General features: G+C 24.8%; 2 protein-coding genes across 6 annotated transcripts; both read left to right on the top strand.

The window, feature by feature from the left end:
* The first annotated feature begins 179 nt into the window (after positions 1 to 179).
* Positions 180 to 5,861, top strand: LOC122506548 (stress-induced-phosphoprotein 1). The gene is made up of 3 exons (XM_043618793.1): positions 180 to 338; positions 3,283 to 4,832; positions 5,476 to 5,861. Exons 1-3 carry the CDS (start codon positions 330 to 332, stop codon positions 5,546 to 5,548), a joined length of 1,632 nt encoding a protein of 543 aa, XP_043474728.1. The 5' UTR covers positions 180 to 329; the 3' UTR covers positions 5,549 to 5,861.
* Positions 5,862 to 6,920: 1,059 nt separating this feature from the next.
* LOC122506451 (ral GTPase-activating protein subunit beta) lies at positions 6,921 to 22,678 on the top strand. Of its 5 annotated transcripts, XM_043618639.1 has the most exons (22): positions 6,921 to 7,264; positions 7,800 to 8,220; positions 8,308 to 8,334; positions 10,023 to 10,237; positions 10,415 to 10,598; positions 10,916 to 11,176; positions 12,056 to 12,247; positions 12,576 to 12,680; positions 13,126 to 13,266; positions 13,419 to 13,888; positions 14,018 to 14,168; positions 14,323 to 14,430; positions 15,143 to 15,244; positions 15,646 to 15,786; positions 17,051 to 17,065; positions 17,167 to 17,327; positions 17,425 to 17,598; positions 17,809 to 18,218; positions 18,742 to 19,463; positions 19,558 to 19,827; positions 21,925 to 22,174; positions 22,491 to 22,678. In XM_043618639.1, the coding sequence occupies exons 1-22, from the start codon at positions 7,229 to 7,231 to the stop codon at positions 22,600 to 22,602; spliced, it is 4,668 nt and encodes a 1,555-aa protein (XP_043474574.1). In that variant the 5' UTR covers positions 6,921 to 7,228; the 3' UTR covers positions 22,603 to 22,678. The 5 variants fall into 5 exon arrangements, with proteins under 5 accessions (XP_043474574.1, XP_043474575.1, XP_043474577.1 ...); XM_043618640.1 differs by lacking the exon at positions 17,051 to 17,065; XM_043618642.1 differs by lacking the exon at positions 15,143 to 15,244.
* Positions 22,679 to 22,927: the final 249 nt, after the last annotated feature.

A 22,927-nucleotide genomic window follows, 5' to 3' on the forward strand; every position in this document is an offset into this window, starting at 1 on the left:
TGCAACTGCAAAGAGATTTAAAAAACAAACAACGTAACCAGGGTTGGGCACCTACGGCACATGAAAAATCAATAAAATTAAACATTTTTACCTACCTCACTCTGCTATTTCCTTCTTACTTTTTTACCGACTCAACCCTTTTGTTTTTAGTAACAACAATCACCGCCAGGAGTGCTAGTGTTGAAAATGTTCTGGAGCCTTCTGTCGTTAATACCGGTGTGAATTAGACTCTACTCAGCAGGGTTTTAATTATAATCGAACTCGCTGAAATCTTATTTGGAAATCTATTTTTTCTAATTAATAAAAAGCAATAGACGAATCGAGACATTATGGACAAGGTGAGAATAAATATTTCCTCACAATATTTTTCCCCTTTAAGAATAATACAATTTTTCACCAAAAATGTTTACCGTGAATTTCGTCATAAACTAAGAAAGTCTGAAAGTCATTGTGACAGCGTGGTTTCATGTAATATTAACTCAAAATTATTACATTTCAGTAAGAAATTCTCTGTGGAAATTAATATTACATGAAATTATGGTACCGATGATTCTTTTTTTTTCATTTTTTGCAAAATCCTCGAAAATTTTCTCTTCATTCCTAATCTCTGAACATTCGAGAATTTCGTTGCTAAATTGATTGTATTTATTTTATTTATTTCATTTATTGAAGAGAATTTTCATTATTCTTGCCATTTTTATTCAATTTTAAGGAGAGGAAATTAATTCAGAAGGTTATTTAAAATCCTTCGGAGGGGAAAGAAGGTTTTTCTTTTGACAAACGCGATGGGAAAATATATACAAAAGAGTTGGAAACTAACCTCAAAATTAGAAAGCCGCTCGTGAATTCGCATTTTTATCAATCGAATTTCGTTAATTTTGACCATTTTGCCTTTTAGAATTAATTTAATTTGCAAATTTGTCTCGAAGAATTAATTTTAATTAATACGAAAGAAAAAAAATTTCCTTTTCTTTTAATTTAATTTTTATATTAAATTGAAAGAAAAGTTCAATTTTTTATTTATTTTTTAAAAAAGGAAAAGAATGTAATAATTTAAAATTTTGTCATTTTCCAAAGTTCAATTATTTTTCAATTTTTCCAATATTTTCAATTATATAATAATTATTGTCAAATCTTTCAAAATTTTAAGCAATTCTTGAAAGCTAATTAGATTTTTGATGTTTGTAATTAAAAATCATTTAAATAATTGAAATTTTTGAAAAATTCTATGGAAAATAATTGATTTTTCTGTAATTCATTAAAAAAAATTTTAAAATCAAACTTTGCAGAATTTTTATTTGCAAATTTTTGAAAATTTTAATTAGAATGTTTTTAAATAATTGCAATTTTAGTCAAATTTTACTGGAAACAATTGATTTTTCTTAAATTATTTAATAAAATTCTTTTCAAAATCATTCTTTAAAGAATTTTAATTGCAAATTTTTGAAAATAATTGAATTCTCAAAAATTTCAATGAGAAATCTTGAAATAAAAATTTAAAAATAACAATTAGCTTTGGAAAATTAAATAAAAAATTTGGTTCAAATAAAGAAATTATTAGAAATTTTTCTTGTTTCAAAATTCAATTATTTTTTAAATATTTTCAATTATATAATAATTTTAGTCAAATTTTTCATCAATTCTTGAAAAATAATTAATTTTTTATATTTATAATTAAAAATCTTTCTATTAAAAAGAAAATAAAACGAAAGGAGAATAAAATACGAGAGAAATTGAAATATTTTCGATTTAGAATTTTCGAAATAACGAGTTTAGTGTTTAGCTCATAAATTTTGAAACACAATTTTGTTGACAAACAAATATTTTCCCATTTTGTAGGTAATTTGAAAATAAATGAATTCCCAAAAATTTTAATGAGAAATCTTTAAATAAAAATTTGAAACTAAAAATTTGGTTCAAAAAAATGAAACAAAATTTTTTTCAAAGAAAGTAAATTTTTAGAATTTTGTCATTTTTTAAAATTCAATTACTTTACAATATTTTTAATTACATAAAACTAATAGCATTTTTTTTTTAATTTTTAACAATTATTGAAAGATAATTAATTTTTTGAAGTTTATAATTAAAAACTTCTTAAATAATTAAAATTTTTGAAAAATTCTCTTGAAAATAATTGTTTTTTCTTAAATATTTTATTAAAATTCTCTTTAAAGTCAATCTTTGGAGACAATTTTAATTACAGATTTTGAAAATCAATCTTTAAAGAATTTTTATTTTGCAAATTTTTGAAAATAATTGAATTCTCAAAAATTTAAATAATTAAAATTCTAGTAAAATTTTATTGCAAATAATTGTTTTTTCTTAAGCAAATAATTAACATTTTTTTCAAAATCAATCTTTGAAGAATTTTAATTGCAAATTTTCAAAAATAACTGAATTCTCAAAAATTTTAATAAGAAATCATTTAAAAAATATTTAAAATTGAAATTTTGAATAATTATTGAAATGCAATTAACAAATTCTAATGAGAAATCGTCAAAATAAATATTACAAATAAAATTGAATTGCAATTTATAATTAAAAATTCTATTAAATAATTAAAATTTTTGAAAAATTCTATTGAAAATAATTGATTTTTTAAAAGTATTTAATTAAAATTTTTTTGATAACCAATCTTCTTTAGAATTTTAACTGCAAATTTTTAAAATAATAGAATTCTCAAAAATTTTAATGAGAAATAATTAAAAAATAATTTGAATAATAATGGAAAAAAAATTAAATATTTGAAATTTATAATATAAAAGATTTAAAATATTCTTCAAAGTTAATCTTTGGAGAATTTTAATTAAAAAATTTCAAAATCAGTTTTTAAATGATTTTTATTTTGCAAATTTTTGAAAATAATTGAATTTTTAAGAATTTTAATAAGAAATCATTTAAAAAATATTTAAAATTGAAGTTGAATTGAAATATTGAATAATTATGGAAAGAAAATTGAATTTTTTACATTTATAATATAAAAGTATTTAACTATTTGAAATTTTAGAATAATTTGATTGAAAATAATTGATTTTTCTTGAAGTATGTCATTAAAATTTTTGAAAAATCAGTCTTTGAAGAATTTTAATTGCAAACTTTCGAAAACAATTAAATTCTCAAAAAATTGAATAAAAAATCTTTTAAATATTGGAAAAAATAAAAATTATAAAAAAATAAATGTTTGTATTTAAATACAAATTGAATTGAGTTTAGTGTTTAGCTTTTAGAAATTTTGAATCAAAAGCAATTTTGTTGACAAACAAATATTTTTCCTTTTTGTAGATTACTGAATTGAAGGACAAAGGAAACAAAGCTCTGCAAGAGGGCAAATATGACGAGGCTGTTAAATATTACACCGAGGGAATAGCAATTGACGGTTCAAATCACGTTCTTTACAGTAACAGATCAGCAGCTTATGCCAAGGCCGAAAAATACAGTCAATCACTCGAAGACGCCGAGAAGACCGTAACACTTCAACCAACATGGGCAAAAGGTTATTCACGAAAAGGCAGTGCCTTAGCTTATTTGGGAAAAATTGACGAATCAATAAAAGCCTATGAAACTGCTCTTCAACTTGATCCATCGAATGCACAAATAAAAGAGAGTCTCGCCGATTTAAAAGCACAACAGGGACCATCAATTGGCAATCCATTCAGCGCTCCCGATTTATTCATCAAATTACGCAGCGATCCAAGAACAAAAGCCTATCTCGACGATCCCGAATATTTAAAAATGATTCAAGACCTCCGTACAAATCCAAATCTTTTAAAAACAAAATTAATGGACACACGAATAATGACAACAATCGCCGTTCTTTACGGCGTCAATATGACAACAATGGACGAACCAATGGAAACAGATTTTCCACCAAAAAAGGAAGAAGCCCCTCAGAAAAAATCCAAAGATGAGCCAAAATCAAAACCCGAGGATAATTTACCCCTCGAAAAGAGGCAAGCACTAGAGGAGAAAAATCAAGGTAACGAAGCTTACAAGAAGAAAAATTTCGAAGTTGCCCTCGAACACTACAATAAAGCCGTGAAACTCGATCCAACTGATATCACATTCCAATTAAATATCGCCGCCGTTTACTTTGAACAAAAAGAATATCAAAAATGCATCGAACAATGCGAGCAGGCAATTGAAATTGGTCGCGAAAATCGTGCCGATTTCAAGCTAATAGCAAAAGCATTCACAAGAATAGGACATTCTTATAAAAAAATAAATCAATGGAAACAGGCGAAAATTAATTACGAAAAATCAATGTCCGAACATCGTACACCTGAAATTCGTACATTATTGTCGGATATTGAGAAGAGAATTAAGGAGGAGGAGCGAAAGGCTTATATTGATCCAGTTAAGGCCGAGGAGGAAAAAGAATTGGGCAATGAGAAATTTAAAATTGGTGACTACGCGGCGGCGGTTAAACATTATACGGAGGCAATAATGAGAAATCCAGATGATCCGAAATATTACAGTAATCGAGCTGCGTGTTATACGAAATTGGCGGCTTTTGACTTGGGTTTGAAGGATTGTGAAAAATGCGTGGAAATTGATGCGAAATTCATCAAGGGCTGGATAAGAAAGGGAAAAATTTTACAGGGAATGCAACAGCAGGGTAAGGCACTGAGTGCTTATCAAAAGGCATTGGATTTAGATCCAACTAATGGAGAGGCATTGGAGGGATATCGTTCGTGTTCTGTTGCGGTTAGTTCGAATCCTGAGGAGGTGAGAAAACGTGCGATGGGCGATCCTGAAGTTCAAAGTATAATGAGAGATCCAGCGATGAGATTGATTCTTGAACAAATGCAAAATGATCCCAAAGCATTGCAATAGTGAGTTGTTTTTTTTTTAGGAATTTTAATTTTACAATCATAGAAAAATAGAGAAATTTTTTTTTTTTAATTTTACAGACAAACAAAAACATTTTTTAATTTTACAACCAAAGAAAAATAGAGAAAAAAAGGAATTAATAATTTTTTAATTTTACAATCAAACAAAAATAGAGAAAAAAAAGAATTAATAATTTTTTAATTTTGCAATCAAACAAAAATAGATAAAATAAGAAATTTAAAAATTTTCTTATTCTACAATCAAGCAAAAATAGAAAAAAAAGAATTTAACATTTTTTAATTTTACAATCAAAGAAAAATAGATAATTTTTTAATTTTACAATCAAACAAAAATAGAGAAAAAAAGGAATTTAACATTTTTTTTATTTTACAATCATCAAAGTAAATCAAAATTTTTTTTTTAATTCTTTTCTAATTTAAAAGTATTTAAAATATTCTTTAGAAAATTATTTGAATTTTATTAAAAAAAAAATTTTATTTAATAAAATTCAAGCAATTTTTTAAAGATTATTTCCGAGTGAATAATTTTTTATGTTATTTATAATAATAATAATTATTATTATATTATTACTATATTTATCTGTATTTTACAACAATTGTTAATAATTAAATTTTTTTCTTACAGCCACCTTAAAAATCCGGACATTGCGGCCAAATTGCAAAAACTTCTCGAATCCGGTCTGATTGCAATTAACTGAAGGGAAGAACACTTTTTTTTACCATGTACAGCTCAAGTGTAAAGTTCTCTTTCTTCAGCGTCGATCGATTTCGACATTAACTATTGCCGAAGTATCGCTTTCTTTTTTTTTTAATTTTACAATACTGATTTAAACAAACTTTTTTTTAAAAAAACACATCCATTAGTATTTTAATGAGAGAAAATCTTTATATTCAACAAATTACACGTAGATTCGTGATAAATTTTCTTTAATTTTATATGGTAAAACCAATTAAAAACCATTTTATGTCAGAAGTTCTTTTTTAATTTAAATAAAAAAAATATTTGTAATAGATCGTAGGCTTTTTTTTAAATAATTACACAATTAAAGTAAAATTACATTCTTTAAATTTTACTATAAACAAAAAATTAACATTTTGTCTCTCGTAATTTCTTTTTAATTATTGAAAATTTTGTAAAAAAAAAAGAAGGAAAAAATAACGATAGATGAAATTTTCAATGCGACATACAAATAATTTATCGTGAATTAATTTTATCATCTTGATGAGAATAAAAGAAAAAATGTAGTAGCAATACAATTGATAAAACTGTTACGTTTGAAATAAAATTTCATATTTTATTGTTCGTCCATTTAATACACCGAGAAGGCAATGCAAAGCGCTTGTAAATGACAGAATTAAAAAAATTTATATCTACGTGCTTTTTATTATTATTAATATCATAAAAAAATAAACATTAGACTGCTTTAGAAAGAAAATTAAAATTAATTATATTTAGAACCATTGTCTGCGTATTTTCTTATTTTCTAAAATATATTGAAAGCAATATTTATCAATATTTTTCTTCTCAAAAATTCTGTTTGAAAAATCATTTTTTACAAATTTGAAACCGAATCTCAAAGCAAATGGTAAATTTTTCTTTTGAATTATTTATTACTTATTATTATAGAATTAAAATTATTATTAATTTTTAAAGCAAATAAAACAATTTTTCTTTTAAAATTAATTTCGTTTAATTGGAAAAAAATTTAAATAAATATTTAATTTATTTTATTTAAAATTTATTTCATTATAATGAAGAAAATTCACAATTAGGAAAATTGTTTATTAGAAAAAACAAATTTAATTAAATTATATTCAATTTATTTTGTTTGAAAATTTTTTTCGGATTAAAATTTATTTCGCTGAATGAAGAAAATTTTCAAATAGAAAAAAAATCCTTTTTAATAAAATTGAACTTAATTTATTTTATTTGAAAACTTTTTTCGTACTTCTTTAATTTTTTTTAGAATTTTTTTATTTTGCACTAAATTTCAAAATTTGGCGCCAAAATTCAGCGCTTCTTTCAAGTGACAGTTTTCGGTACTAAATATGCAAAAGTGACAGCTCCTGTCAAAATACGATTGTATTCTTTAAATATTGTATTTATTTCTTACAATTAATCAATTATTTGTCATCAAATTATTTAATAGCAATACAGTATCTTAATGTCAGAAAAGAAAAGTTCTAAAAATTGTTATTGTTAACTAGAATAGTCGGAGTATTTAAATATAAAGATTGATTTAAACAAACCTAACCTCAAAAATTGAGACAATTTTTTACGAAGAAGAATATTTTATTTAATTTTATTGAAATTAAACGAATTAATTGTAAATTTATTTACCTTCTTTTTAGTTTTATATAATATAAATTGATGATCTATGAATTTAGGCGTATTCAACAGAGTCAATTTAAAGGTTAGTTTTTATCTTTTTTTATATTTCTCGCGGATTCAGATTTTCTCACGGATAAATATTCTAAACAGGATGTAATTTTATCCACTGTGTATTTTATTCTTGTTTGTTATTATTATTATAAATACCGTTTATTTACATATATACTGTATTTTTTTCTGTGTTTCTTTGTTCTTTTTCTCGTTATTTTTTCCTTTAATATTTCATTCAATTTTTGTGAAGTTTCATAAAAAAATATGTGTAATTTTGAAACCAATTTGAATTCTTTTGAGAAAATTTATTAAAATTATATTGAAAATAATTGAATTGAACGTAATTGAATTTTATGCAGAATTTCTGTTAATTTTTTAAAAAGTCGTGTTCATTAGCAATTATAATTAATTTTATTCTTGTAATTCTTGTAATTAATTGGAATAATTGATAATTATTGAAATAATTAAAGTAATTGATTAAAATAATTGATAATTAATTGAAATAATTAATAATTAATTGAAATAATTGATAATTATTGTAATAATTAATCGAAATTAATTTTCAGAACTCTGGAGGTGGAATGTATTCCGAGTGGGCATCATTGAGTTCCCTAATTCAACAAGGTTCTGAAGACAGTCAAAGTGTATTGGAAAAATTTTCACCCGGCGTTGGACGTGAAGTTGCATTATCAATTGTACGACAATTGGCCGCAAATTTGGGCATTGCCCAAGCCGCCGAACCAAGTTCATTGAATAATGATCGTGAAATACAATGGTGTATGGAAGTTATTTGCTATGGCCTCTCGTTACCTCTAAATGAACACGACACTGTTCGCGATTGTGTCAATGTTTATTGTGAATGGCTCTCGGCATTATATTCATCGCCAAAAATCTCCGTACCAAGGCCAATAATTGAGGATTCAAATTTTTACGCGAGAAAAATAATCAGTCATTTTCACAATTTATTTGTTCCAAGGAGAGGAGAAGGTAAAATATTTTTTTTTTAAATTACATTATTTAAAAATTTACTTCTCCAGAAATTGCACTTTATTCAAAATACACTTTTTCTCGCAGTCTGGCCATTTTTGTATCAGGATTTAGGTAAATGAATTCGTTATTTCTATTTTCCTTTTTAAGAAAAGGAGCTTTTTAATTTTTTTACTCAAGTTTATTATTCGCTTTTGTATTGTCGTAATATTTTTGTCTTTGAAGTCAAATTAAAGTTAAATTAAAAAAAAAGTAAAAGTAAAACTTTTACTTTTCTTTTTAAAAAAAGAAGAAAAGGAAAGTAAAATTAAACTAAACTTTACTTTCACTTTTCTTTTTAATTTGACTTTAATTTAGAAAGAAGAAAATGTAGAAAAGAAAAGTAAATTTTAATTTACTTTTTAATAAATAAAATTTAATAAATCTATATTAATAATCGATTTTTTGTTTCCTAACTTTTTTAATAATTTTTCTTTTCAAATATTTTCAATTTTAAAGTTAATGTAATTAAAAATCATTGAATTCTTGCAAAGAATTTTGTCAAAAAATGTTGAGAATAATTGAATTCCTTCGCAGAATTTTATTATTTATGAAAATAATTGAATTCTCGAAAAAAATTTTATTAAAATTTTTAAAAATCATAATTAAATTGTTTAGAAGAATTTCTTTGAATTTTTTTTTAAATGAAAATAATTGAAATCTTCCAAAGAATTTTATTTTTTATGATGATAATTGAATTCTTGCGAAGAATTTTATTAAAATTTTTGAAAATAATTGAAATCCTCCGAGGAATTCAATTCTTTATGAAAAAAAATTGAATTCTTGACAAGAATTTGTTTCAAATTTCTGAATATAATTCAAATCCTCCGAAGAATTCAATTATTTTTAAAAAAAATTGAATCATTTCGAAGTTTTATTAAATTTTTTGAAAATAATTGAAATCCTCCGAAGAATTCAATTATTTATGAAAAAAATTGGATTCTTGACAAGAATTTGTTTCAAATTTTTGAAAATAATTAAAATCCTCCGAAGAATTTTATTAATAATGAAAATAATTGAAATCCTCCGAGGAATTCAATTCTTTATGAAAAAAAATTGAAATGTTCAAAAGAATTTTACTTTTTATGAAGATAATTAAATTTTTAGGAAGAATTTTATTAAAATTTTTGAACATAATTGAAATTCTTTGAAAAATTTTATTATTTATGAAAATAATTGAAATCTTGTAAAGACTTTTATTAAAATTTTTGAAAAATAATATAATTGTTTCGATGAAAATTTAAATTCTTTGTGAAAAATTTAATTAAGATTGTATAGGAAATAATTGAATATTTAGGAAGAATTTTATTAAAATTTTAGAAAATAATTGAATTCTTTTGTGAAATTTTATTGATAAGTAATTGAGTTTTTGCAGTGATTTAACTATTTTGAAAAACAATTGAATTATTTATGAGTATTTATTAAAATTTTGTTCAAAATAATTGAAGTTTTGCAAAAAATGTTATTATTTATAAAAAAATAATTGGATTCTTCCGATGAATGTTATTATTTATGGAAATAATTGAATTCTTCCGAAGAATTGTATTAACAATAGTTGTAAGTAAATTTTCATTTACTTTTCTTTTTAATTTAATAAACAATTTTGATTAAATTTCAATTTGATTTTATTAATAAGGAGGAGAGTTAAATTGAAAGGGAAAATATTTTTTGGCTTTTAATGGTGAAGGGTCTTTTTTAAATGTTCTTTTTTTTCTAATAATTTGAAAAAAAGAAATATGTTAATAAGTTTATTGTTCGTTTAGGAGCGGATACGATAAATCGACAGGCAGTCCTCTGTCATAGAGTACTTCGAACTTTGCAACAAGTGGCTCGAGGTCCAGCCACTTTGGAAAGAGAGACTTGGGAGAGTCTTCTTTTATTTTTGATTGGAATAAATGATGCGCTTTTGGCACCTCCGGCAGTTAGGGAAGATGCTGGTGAACAACTTTGTGAAAGAGTTCTCGGCGTTTTACTCGAAGTAAAATACAATTAAAATTTACATTTAAATATAATACAATTATAATTTACAATTAAATTTAATATAAAATTATTTTCTTTTTTAATTTACAAAGAAAATGGTGAAAAAGTCCCGAAGAATTAAAATGAACGAAATAAAAATATAAAATAATGATTAATTTGCAAATGTATTTTTCAGGTTTGGCTCGTTGCGTGTGAGAAGAATTTTCCATCGCCTCCGTTGTGGAGAACTTTGCGTGAATCTTGCCTTCGATGGCGCCATCGACTCGCTCTTATCGAACAATGGAATCGCGTTTGTCTCGCATTAACAGCACGACTTTTGCAAATTATGTATGGACCAATGTTTCCCGAATTAAAAATCAGTAAGTTTATTCAAAAGCAAACAATTTTCCATACAGAAGGAGGAGAGGAAAGTAATTCTGAAAATTTGCAAATAACAGTTTATTTATTAAATTTATTCCTTTATTTTTATATTTTCGTCTGTAATTTTTTATATTTGTATTATTTTTTGTAATTTTATAATTTAAAATTTGAAACTAGAAATTTTTTAATTTAAATTTTGGAATTTGAATTTTGAAACTAGATATTTTTGAATTTAAAGTTTGGAAATAGAAATTTTGTAATTTGAATTTTGGAATTAGAAATTTATTTGTAATAATTGAAATGTAAATTGAAACAGGCGAGGAGGATTCGCAGCTTGTGCCGCACACGATGACAAACGAGGCGGTGTCACAAGCTTGGTACCGACTTCTGCGAACAGTTGGCGATCCAATTGATTTATGTCGGCCGGCAGTGATTTCGCAAACGCAGGCATTCCTGAGATATGCAATTGCAAGTCCAAATGTCGTCGATCCTTGTCAGCATCCCTGTCTTCAAGCGTTGCCTCAAATTTTTCTCAAGGCCATCAAAGGTATTGCCGGACAAGTCGACGCATTTCTAGGTAAATATCTCCCGAAAATTAGATCTTTATTCAATTATTTCTCGATAAAATTATTTCTTTATTAAATTATTTCTCTCTAAAATTATTGACAGAAAATAATACGTATTATTTTCTTTTTTCTAATTTCTCTTTTATTCTTAAAAAAATATTTCGGAAAAATTTCTGTTTTAAAAAGTAATTTATTTAATAGTTGAAAATTAATTTACTGCAGATTGGTTCGGTTTTTCAAATGGAGAAAAATTCGATTTTGCGCTTTACTTAATAAAAGTTCTTTAGTTACTAGAATTTTTTTTATAAATTTTATATTTAAACTTAAAAAAAAAAAATTTATATAAACTTTATGTAAGTTTTATTGTAAATAATTGTAAATACAACAAAAAAAGCAAATATTATTTCTCAGCACATTTATGAAAAATTGTGGATAATTTTCCGAAAACAAAAAAAGAAAAGTTGATTAACTTATTAGTTTTAGTTTTTTTTTAATTCAATTTAAATTTATAATTTTATCAATTTGAATTTTTTTATTTACCTACGTAAAGTAATTTATTTTAATTTAATTAATTAATTGATTCAATTTTATTAATTAATTTAATTTTTAATTAATTTATTTAAGTTTTATTCAATTTATTAATTTCAGTAATTTTTATTTGATTAATTTCTATTTAATTAATTGATTACTTTAATTACTTTTCTAAAAATAGAAGAAGGAATTATTTCGGAAAATTTTTCAACAATTTACACTTGCACTGCATAGAGAGATTGTGAAATGAAAACAAAATAGAAGCACGGAAATTTTTCTTTGGCAAAAAAAAATACTTGTCGAATTTGGTGATTGGTTTTGCATGAAGAAAAGAGAAGAAAAGAAGGAAATGTTTTTAGGGGTCTCACAGGCTTGTTGTTGGGAGGAGTGTTGTGTGACGAACGTCACGACAGGAATAGGAAACTCTGGTACCGGAGGTGTTGGAAATGAGAAGGTAAATTCAAAGGATCAACCTCAGCCTTCTCCAACACCTCCGACGCAGAGGCGGCTTGCAAAAAGTTTCAGCGTCACACCTTCGGCTGTCACCAAGGGTATATTGAAAACTTTTCTTATTTGCACTCACTCTGATTATTATTTATTTATTTCACCTCAAAAATATACACATTTTCTTTCAATTTTGTCACAATAAAAAATTTTTTTTCTTCTTTTCTTTCACATCTGTATTTTTGCACATTTTGTAGATTTTTATTTTTTTTTTCTTTCACTTTGGGAAATGAAACCTTTTCACATTTTTTAGATTTTCAAAAGCAAAAAATCTATTATGATGACTGAATTTCTGTATATTGTAATTTAATTAAAATGTAACTCGACATTTTTTTTACATCGGAAGAGGAATTTAAGAATTTTTATTTAATGCAGGTATTCCGAAAGCTTCGTTGATTGGCTTGACGACGAGCAGAATTTCCAGCAGCCAAATAGTGATATCTTCTAATTCTGGACCTTCGTCTACATCATCTACAACTTGTAAAGCTTTTTTCAAAAAAATTTATTTGAATTTAAGTTCATTTTTGGTTTGTTTTTATATATTTTATTATATATTATATTTATTTATATATTTTATTATATATTATTTTATTTTATATTATTATATTATATATTATTATTTATATATTTCTTTATTTTCCAATATTAATTTCCAAATTAATTATTTTGGAATAATTTTAGATAACAAAATTCAAGAAAATTCAATTATTAATTAATTTTGCAATTAACTATTAATATTTATCGTTTTTAAAAACTAGTAAATTTTTTTTTGTATTTTCTTATACTCTTCAAAGTATTGATCTAGAATTTCATTAATTTAAGAATTCAAAAGATTGAAGAAGAAAAATTATGAAAAAATAGCGAAACAAGCAAAAAATTGAATTGAAGATTTTTCGATTTAAATGTAATTTAATTTGTTTAAAAGCTGTAACTTCATTGGGTCAAGATGTGAGACCACCTTTGGCACCAAGTCGACCGAAATGCAACAGTATTCTTCATCTCTTCGGCGAGTGGCTTTTTGAAGCTGCTTTCATTGGCACTGACGGTTGGTCCCAAAATTTACCACGTAAGTTTCAATTTATTTTCCATTTTCAATTTTTAATATTGTTATTTAATTTTATTATTATTAATATTTTTGTAATTATTATTATTATTATTATTATTATTATTATTATTATTATTATTATATTTTGAATACAATTTGTTTTCCTCTTCCAGAACCAACTGGCGCTTCAAAAAGACCGTCGTCAATTTTAGTCGATGGACCATCATCCTTACAAGACACAATTGCCGATGTCCCCTCATCACTGGTAATTGATCGTTATGAATCGGGACGCGCCGAGGCAATGGGCGCACTGTGTCGTATATTTTGTGCGAAAAAAACAGGCGAAGATATACTTCCAATTTATTCGGCAAGATTCTATCAAGCCATGTATCATGGATTGAAGACAAATGAAAATAAGGAGTGCGGTGAAACGTTGGCCAGTATTTTATTGAATTCAGCCGATCTCTTTCGTCTTGATCTCGATGGTGTTCAAGTTCTCGTTCCAATTGTACTGTCCGCATTGGAGGTCGTTCTACCCGAGAAAGATTTACGACTAAAAACAAATTCAGTGTCGAAAATTGAATTGCGACGGGCGTCGATTAATTTATTGATATCAATGTTGGCATTGCCGCTTCATTTTCAGGTAAATTGAATTCTATATAATTAAAAGTAAAGAAATCAAGAATTAAATTAAGAAATTAATTTAAAGTAAATAACTGGTAGAAATAATTATTAAAAAAGAAAAGAAAATAATTTACGTTTCCATTTTCAGAATCTTTCAATAAGGGAATTGCCGAATGGATTTTCGGTAAATTTTGAGAGGAATCAGTTTACATTTTCCCAGTTGAAACCGAGACTTATGAATTTATTGATAAATGCCTTGCAAGTGGAAACTGATCCGCAAAATACTCACATGCTTCTGGGTGAGAATTGCAATTTTCAATTGTTTAATTTTAATTATATCAAAATAGTTTTAATGGAAATTGAATATTTTTGCTACTCGATTTATTAATTTTACTTGAATTAATATTTTTTGTTATATGTATAAATTAATATTCTTTCGAAAATATTTTCAAGGCGGTTTATTGTTGAGCGTGCAAGATTCAGCGGCCGCCGAGGAAGTGGAACAAGTAACGCAACCCGACATAATTCCAAACGATAATACAACGAATTTACTCTCTTCAGGTAAGCACCAAAGGGCAAATTCTTTTTTCAAATTAGTGCATCTATTTTTAATAATTAATTTCAATATATATTTTTATCTACTTTTTCTATTTTTAATCTATTTTTTGAAAAATCAGGATTGCCACAGTTCAGGGAATTTTTTTTTTTAAATATTTTAATTTTTTAAGAACTATCAAAACAATTATTACTTATAAATTATTTTAAAAAATTAGAGCTACTGCCCTGATTTCTAAATTAAATTTTTGTGGCAACCCTGAAAATATTTTTTATGTAGTTTTTACATAGTTTTTATATACAGTTTTTTTGATATAATTTTACTACTAAAAGCTATTTATGCTTGAACAATATTTTTGAAGTACCTAAGTTTTCTATTTTACTAATAATTACGATTTTTGAATTTTGAAATTTGAAATTTAAAGAATCAAAAGAAAGCATAAGTAGTTGGTAAATTTTTTGGCAATTTTTTTTTCGCTCAACACTTTTTGCCGGGCTGATTTAAAAAAAAAAATTGCACTTGCGAAGATAATTTTTTGAATACCGCTTTCTCACTTGCTTTTGTGTTTTGTATTTTTATTTTTTCTCCTCCCTTCAACGATATTTTATCATGGATTGTGTACGTGCTGCTGCTGTTGTCTGTCTCTCTCCTCTCTCTCTCTCACAAACACATACACATTCTCTCGTCATTCTGCCCATTGATCATCGCTTTGAGTAGTCACCAGCGATTCAACCAGTCAGATAAGCATTTCCAGCGATCATCGATCCTTTGGCGATTCCTCCGATATTTCGACACTTCAAGAGGAGAGCATCGCTTTTGGTAAATAGAGTATTTTTTTATTTTTCAAAACAATATTTAAAATAAAATTTTCATTTTTTTCTGCCAGTATTTTTAAATGCCGCAAGTATTGCCAATTTTTCAATTTTATGTGCATTCTGCGATTATTTTCTCTTTTTGATTTTATTTTGAATTCGTCTTTTCTATCTTTATTCAAAAAAAAAAAAGAAGAAGAAGAAGAAAAGAAAAATAGGGAGAGAACACAAATTTATTTTTTTTTTATAACTTCGAATAGTAAGAGAATTTATTTTATTGAAAGAAAGTTGTTAAAAGCGTTTTTAAACAAAATGATAGAACAACGATTGAAGTAAAATAAAAAAAATTAAATTTGTGTTCTGTAAAATATTTGGAATTTATTTTCTAAATTATTTTTATTTTTTCAGATTCGGCACACGCTCTGTTTGTAAGAGCAACATATTTAGTTTGTCACAGACTGATTTCATCATGGAAAACGGATCTCAATATTTCGTTAGCTGCACTTGAAATGCTTTCGGGTCTCGCGAGGACTCGAATTCGAGAAACGGGTATAAAAAACCAAGAATTATTTTCCTTTACTTAAAGTTCGTTTAAATCTTTTCTAAATTTTAATTAAATTTAAATTATTTGTATTTATATTTTAAATTATTTAATTCTTTTCCTAAATAATAAAAATCTTCGAAGAAATTCAATTAATTTGGGAAATTTTAATTAAATTCTGTATGAGAATTGAAATATTTTTCATACAATTTTAATTAAATTTCTAGAAAAAATTCAATTATTTCCTTAATTTACAAAAATTTTTGTCATGAATTTAATTATTTTAAAGAATTTCTAATAAAATTCTTTACAGCAATTCAATTCCTTTGAAAATTTTTTTATAAAATTATTATGAAAATTTAATTATTTTCATAATTAATAAAATTCTTAACAATAATTCAGTTATTTTTTCAATAAGATATCTCGTAAGAATTAAATTGTTCATAGAATTTTTGATGAATTTCTTAGCAGAATATAAATTATTTTTTTAATACAATTCTCGAAAGAATTCAATCATTCTTAAATTTTTTTTTTATGAATTTCTAGTCAGAATTTCAATTATTTTAAATTCTTTCAAAGAATTCAATTATTTTCAATCCAATTTTAACAATATATCAGAATTCAATTATTCTTAAAAATGCTGATGAATTTCTTTGCAGAATTTTAATTATTTTGAATTTTTCGCATCAATTCAATTATTTCTAATTATTTTATGAGAATTGAAATATTTTTAATACAATTTTAATTAATTTCTTTGAAAAAATTCTATTATTTACGAAAATATTAATGAAGTCTCTAGATTTTTTTTTAAATCTATTTTTTCAAATCTAAATTATTTTGATAAATAATCAAATTCCTCTCAGAAATTTAATTACTTTGAAAAATTTTGATAAAACTCTTTATAAGAATTTAAATAATTAAAATATTAATTTTAATTTAATTTCTCTGAAGAATTAACTTCTTTTTAAAGATTTTAATTAAACTTTTTGCAAGAAATTGAATTATGTTGAAAAATTTGGATAAATTTCTTTATAAGAATCCAATTATCTCAGATTTAGAATTATAAAAGAAATAATATACCTAAAAGAAATATTTTTAATTGAAAACTATTTGGTTTAATAAATTTTTGGTATTTTTAAATCTTCAAAGTAGAATTGAATTAGAATTTTATTAATTTTAAAATTTGAAGCATCAAAAAGAAAAGTTATGAAAAAAATTAGAAAAGTAATTTAAATAGAAATTTTTTTGAAATTTTATCTTTTTTTTAAGCAGCAAGGAAACTTACAGGTGTGAATTGAATTTATTAATTTTAATTTATTTTAACGAATAGTTTTATTTGGAAAATTTGGATATTTATTAATTTATTTTCCATTTCTATTTCTTTGCAGATGCCTTGGAATGTAAACGAGCTGTAAAATGGCTTTGCGATTATATTGCCTATCAATGTTGGCGACCTCCTCCTTCTCATTCAAAGGATCTTCACTCATCGATTGTCGCCGCTTTTTCTTGTTTAACCACTTGGCTCACAGCTCATCCTCAACTTTTACAGGTTTCTAGCTTTTTTCTAATTTTACTATTTTTTTCATTTCTATTTTTAACTAATTTCAAAATTTTGAAAATTTCTATTTTTCCATTTTTTTTTTAAGGATAAGGATTGCTTGGCGACGGTTTTGGAAGTCGTCGAGCTCGGAGTTTCGGGGACGAAAAGCGTTGGAAAGCCAGGAGAGCCGATAAAAATGAAGGACGAAAAAGAATTGAAACCAGCGTCGATGAGAGTGAGAGATGCTGCCGATGCTCTACTCACAATTATTCTAGAACAGGTTCGTAACTTTAATCAAATTCTTTGCAGAAATTAAATTATTTTCTTAATTTATAAAATTATTCGCAAAAATTTCATCTATTTTAAAGAATTTAAATAAAATTCTTCGCAAAAATTTTATTATTTTGATAAATTACAAAAAAAAATTCTTTATAAAAGAAATTTAATTACTTTAATAAAAAATTAAATTATATAAATTATAAATTAACAGGTGGGATATTTTCCGAGTGCTTGTGGCACACAGTCATTGTCCTCGTTGTTGGATGAAGTTTCGCTCCTGAAACACTGCAATAGTTGGCCTGGTGGTCGTGTACCTCGACAGACGGCAGTCGAACGATTTCGTTATTTTGTCGCTGAGAATGCGACGATGTTGGCATTATTGGAGGAACCATTGGGAAATGATCAGGATCCACAACCAACTGTCACTGTTTTAATTCGCGGACCATTTGGACGACACGCTTGGACAATGCAATTGCGACATTTACCTCGACACAGATCAAGTGTCAGGAGTATGAACACAAATCCCGGACGTCCGTTACCTTTACTCGAACCAACTCCACGTATGGAGTATAAACCGAAATTCTTCCCCGACAATGTCGACAGAATTCCTCACTGTAAAGTGTATGTAATCCTTTTTCTCTATTTTTTCTTTTGTTTCTCTATTTTTAATTTTCTTTTTTGTATTTTTTATTTTTTCTTTTTTATTCTTCCTATTTTTTATTCTCTCTTTTCTTTCTATTTTTTCTTTTTTTAAATTTCTCTTTTCTTTATTCTTTTTCTTTTATTATTCTTTCTCTTTTTTTAGTATTCTTCCTATTTTTTTTATTCTTAATCAGAGTTCAAAATTTTAGAAAATTATAATTGAATTCAAATGATGGAAATAATTTTGAAAAAGTTAGAATCCTATTTTTTCTTATTTTCTATTTCTCTTTGTTTATAAGTTTTCATTTTTCTATTTTTTCCATCCTCAATATTTTTGTTTTCTTCATTTTCTCTTTTTTCTTTCTGAAAAAAATGTAATATTTCTCAACCTTTGGAAATATTTCTTTTAAAAAAGAAAGAGTTTCATTTTTTTTTAAAAGAATGAGTTTTTAATTTATCTGAAAAAGTTTTTTAATGAAAAAAAATTCTTCTCCTAATTTAGCGATGATTCAATACCGAGTTTGGACATTGTAATGAACGAGAATGACATTCTCAAGAACGATCATCAAACTCTATCGCATTTGCTGGATCATCAAATTGATTTGGAATTGAAATTTAATAACGAAACGGAAACGACAAAATCGAGTGATAAAATTGACGAATGCACACCACCGCATGTGTGCCATGAATTTCAGACCGCAAGACTTTTTCTCAGTCACTTTGGTTTTTTGAATTTAGAACCAAAGGAAGCAAATGAAAATTCAACGACTGGCGGCGGTTTAATTGCATTGGACTCAACGATTCCTGGCTTTTGCACTGATCTCGAGAATCTTGATCGTATCAGTCCAAGAACATGTGATACGGTTCATATTTTTTATGTGAAAGCGGGACAAAAAAATCCCGATGCCATTCTATCGAATGTAATAAATGAGAATAATGTTTCGCCGAATTTTATGGAATTTTTAAATGCCCTCGGATGGACTGTGGCGGTGAATTCACACGCCGGTTGGACTGGCAATGTTTCTACGAGTTGGCAGATTATTAACGAAATAAATGTTCCACAGCCAACGCAAAGTGAACACGGCGGAGCGATTTACAATGGAAACACTCATGTTTTATATTGGGCGGATGTTAGTTCCGAAATTGCTTTTGTTGTACCGACACAATCGTTGACTGTTAATTCTGAATCTTTGGATGAAACGCTTTTTAATGAATCTGGTCAAGGTGAGATGTTCATACAATTATAATTATTAGACGCAAAACGAAAATTGTAATAAAATTTCTCGAATTTTCATTTTATAATGTAATTTTCTTTCAGCTTGGTTTGAAAGAAGTGCGAGTGAAAGTGCAGGTTCAAAAACATTTTCCATGTCGCCAAATACAACGATAAATTCACCAAGAACAATGTCACTTGATCTTGGAAAGCAGCCGTCGAGTATTGGTTCAAATTCATCAAATTCAAATCCTCCAAATTCGGATCCAGTGAAACCGAGAAGAACGACAAAGCATTCTCTTCCAGCGCAAACGGATACGAAAATAATGGTCGTTTGGTTGGAGAGTCTCGAGGATTATGCTCAATTTCCAATTGGTATTGTGACGATTTTTTTTTCTCTAATTAAAATTAATCAATCCTTTCCTTCTTTATTTAATTAGCCCTTAAAACGGCGAAAACAAATATTTATTTATTAATTTTCAATTATTTTTTTTATGATTTATTTTAATGAGATCAATATAATTATCGATTAAGAAAAAAGAGAGTTTTAAAAAATTGCATTAATTTATTTATCAGCGTTGCCACAGGTCAGGGAAAAGTCAGGGATTTTTATTAAAAGTACTGGAAAAAAATTAAATGTTTAGAATTCAAAGGAAAATTATTCTCAATTTTAAAACAAAACCTTAATATTATTCAATTATTTCAAAAGATTCAACGCAACTATCTTGATAAATAAAAAAATTAAATTTCTTTACAGAAATTCAATTATTTTTAGAAATTTTAATAAAATTCTTTGAAAAATTCAATTATTTTCAAAAATAACAATATTCATCGCAAGAATTCAATTATTTTGAGATAAATATCCAAATTCAGCCCAAGAATTCAATTCTTAAAAAGTAATAAAATGCTTTGCAGAAATTAAATTATTTTCAAACATTTATAAAAATTCTAGTCAAGCATTAAATTATCTTTATAAATAGATAGAGAAATTCTTCTCAGGAATTAAATTATTGTCAAAAATTTTAATAAAACTCTTCGCAAAATTTCAATTATTTAAAGAAAATTTAATAAAATTCTTCGCATGAATTCAATTATTTGCAGAAATTATTATTAAAATTCTTCTCAGGAATTCAATTATGTATTTTTAAAAATTTTAATAAAATTCTTCAAAAAGTTTTCAATTGTTTTTAAAAATTGTTAAAAAATTCTTTAATATGATAAATTTCAGTAAAATTAAAAATAAATTCCTTATAATAGAAATTAAATACTTACAAAAGTTGTTAATAAAATTCTTTGTAAAATTTAAATATTAAGAAACATTCAATTACTGAATAAATTATTAATTTGTTTTATTTAAATAATTGAATTCTCGTAGAAGTTTTTGATAAAAATTAATTTATGAGATGAATTTGAATGAAATTTTCGAAAATAATTGAATTATTTCTATGAATTTAATTGAAATCATATTAAAAATATTTCAATTCTCATAAAGAATTTAATAAAAATTCTTCAAAATAATTGAATTCCTGCGAAGAATTTTATAAATTATGAAAATAATTGAAATTTTGTCAAGAATTTCATTAAAATTTTTGTAAATAATTGAATTTCGGAGAAGGGTTTTAATATTTATAAAAATAATTGAAATTTTGCCAAGAATTCAATTAAAATTTTTGAAAATAATTGAATTTCGAAGAAGAATTTTATTCTTTATAACGATAATTGAAATTTCGCCACAAAATACATTAAAATATTTGAAAATAATTGAATTTCGGAGAATTTGATTATTTATATAGATAATTGAAATTTTGCCAAGAATTTCATTAAAATTTTCGAAAATAATTGAATTCTTGCGATGAATTTTACAATTTATGAAAATAATTGAATTTTTGTGAAGAATTTTGTTGAAATTTTGGAAAATGATGAAATTTCGGAGAAGAATTTTATTATTTATAAAGATAATTGAAATTTTGCCAATAATTTCATTAAAATATTTGAAAATAATTGAATTTTGGAGAATTTGATTTTTTGTATAAATATTTGAAATTTTGCCAAGAATTCAATTACAATTTTTGAAAATAATTGAATTTCAGAGAAGAATTTTATTATTAATAAAGATAATTGAAATTTTGCCAAGAATTTCATTAAAATATTTGAAAATAATCTAAATTTTTGGTCCGTTTAATTAACAATTTGGTAGAATTAATTTATTTGAAATAATTTAATAAATTTAATTTTTTTTAAAAATTTGAAAATACTGAAGAAGAACTTTTTGAAAAATTATTATTGATTTAAAGAAGAATTTTTTGTTAAAAATTCTAGAAAATGTTAATTGAATTGAAATGATAAAAATGTTTATTTATTTAGTCACAAAAATAAAAAAATGACCTTTAGTTCAAATATTACTTCAAATGAAATTTATTGATTGATTGGTAGTTTTTTTTCTTCTTTGAAAAAATTAAAAAATTTTTTTAGGTGAATTACTTCCGTGCACAAATACAGGACTCAGCAGTACAAGAATTGTGACAACTTCTGATGTTCACGTTATCTTTTTACAAGCCCTGGACAATGGTTTAATGAGAGTTAGACTGCAAGGACCTATTTCTAGAATTAATTTAGCCACACCTTTAATTGATGGGATGGTTGTTCCCCGAAGAGCACTCGGTAGTCTAGTTAGACAAACAGCATTAAATATGGGTCGTAGACGACGACTCGACAACGATAGGTACGTCTAATTTTCATTTTTTTATTTAATATTTTTCTATTTATTGTTTTCTATTTTCTATTAAATTATATAATTAATTATTATATTAATAAAACAAAAATTCTGATAATTATTCATTACAATAAGTTTTTCAATATAAACTTTCTTTATTCTGTTAAAGAAAAGAATTTTTCTTATTAAATTATTTAAATAATTATTTTCTATTAAATTATTGTTTTCCATTTTCTATTAAATTGTAATTAATTATTATATTAATAAAACAAACATTTATTTTCTTTTTCTTATTTCTCATTTCGTTTTTAAAATAATTTTTCAGTTATCATCCGCCGCATGTACGAAGACGATTAAAAATCCAAGACATGGTACTCAAGTACAAGCAAAATTTGGAACAACCAGAATTGTTATCTCTACTTTTCAATAACACGTAAATTTCTTTTTTTTACAAAGGTAAAGAAATATTTTATTATATATATTTATTATTCTTTAAAGTATATGTAAAAATTATATCGACAGTTAATTATTTTTTTCTTGCAAAAAGGAAATATTTATTTTTCGTTTTTATTTAAATACAATTTATTTAAAATCGGAGGTAATAAATCTCGAAAGTTGAAAGTTTCAACTGAAAGTATAATTTAATATTGTTTTCGATACGAAACAATTTTTTGTACTTTTTAATATTAATTCGAATTTTCTATTCTTACCTAGAAAAATCAATTTTTATTCTCTATTATAAAAAAACAAAAAGGAAAAAAA

The sequence above is a fragment of the Leptopilina heterotoma genome, unplaced genomic scaffold, assembly GCF_015476425.1.
Source record: "Leptopilina heterotoma isolate Lh14 unplaced genomic scaffold, ASM1547642v1 Lhet_42, whole genome shotgun sequence".
Classification (NCBI taxonomy): Eukaryota; Metazoa; Arthropoda; class Insecta; order Hymenoptera; family Figitidae; genus Leptopilina; species Leptopilina heterotoma.

Excerpts from the sequence above, each read along its gene's own strand:
- LOC122506451 (XM_043618639.1), top strand. The coding sequence starts at position 7,229 with ATGAATTTAGGCGTATTCAACAGAGTCAATTTAAAG. Across the intron at positions 13,267-13,418 it reads TTGGTCCCAAAATTTACCAC|AACCAACTGGCGCTTCAAAA; the intron begins GTAAGTTTCAAT and ends TTCCTCTTCCAG. Across the intron at positions 19,464-19,557 it reads TTTTAATGAATCTGGTCAAG|CTTGGTTTGAAAGAAGTGCG; the intron begins GTGAGATGTTCA and ends ATTTTCTTTCAG.
- LOC122506548 (XM_043618793.1), top strand. Across the intron at positions 4,833-5,475 it reads GATCCCAAAGCATTGCAATA|CCACCTTAAAAATCCGGACA; the intron begins GTGAGTTGTTTT and ends TTTTTCTTACAG.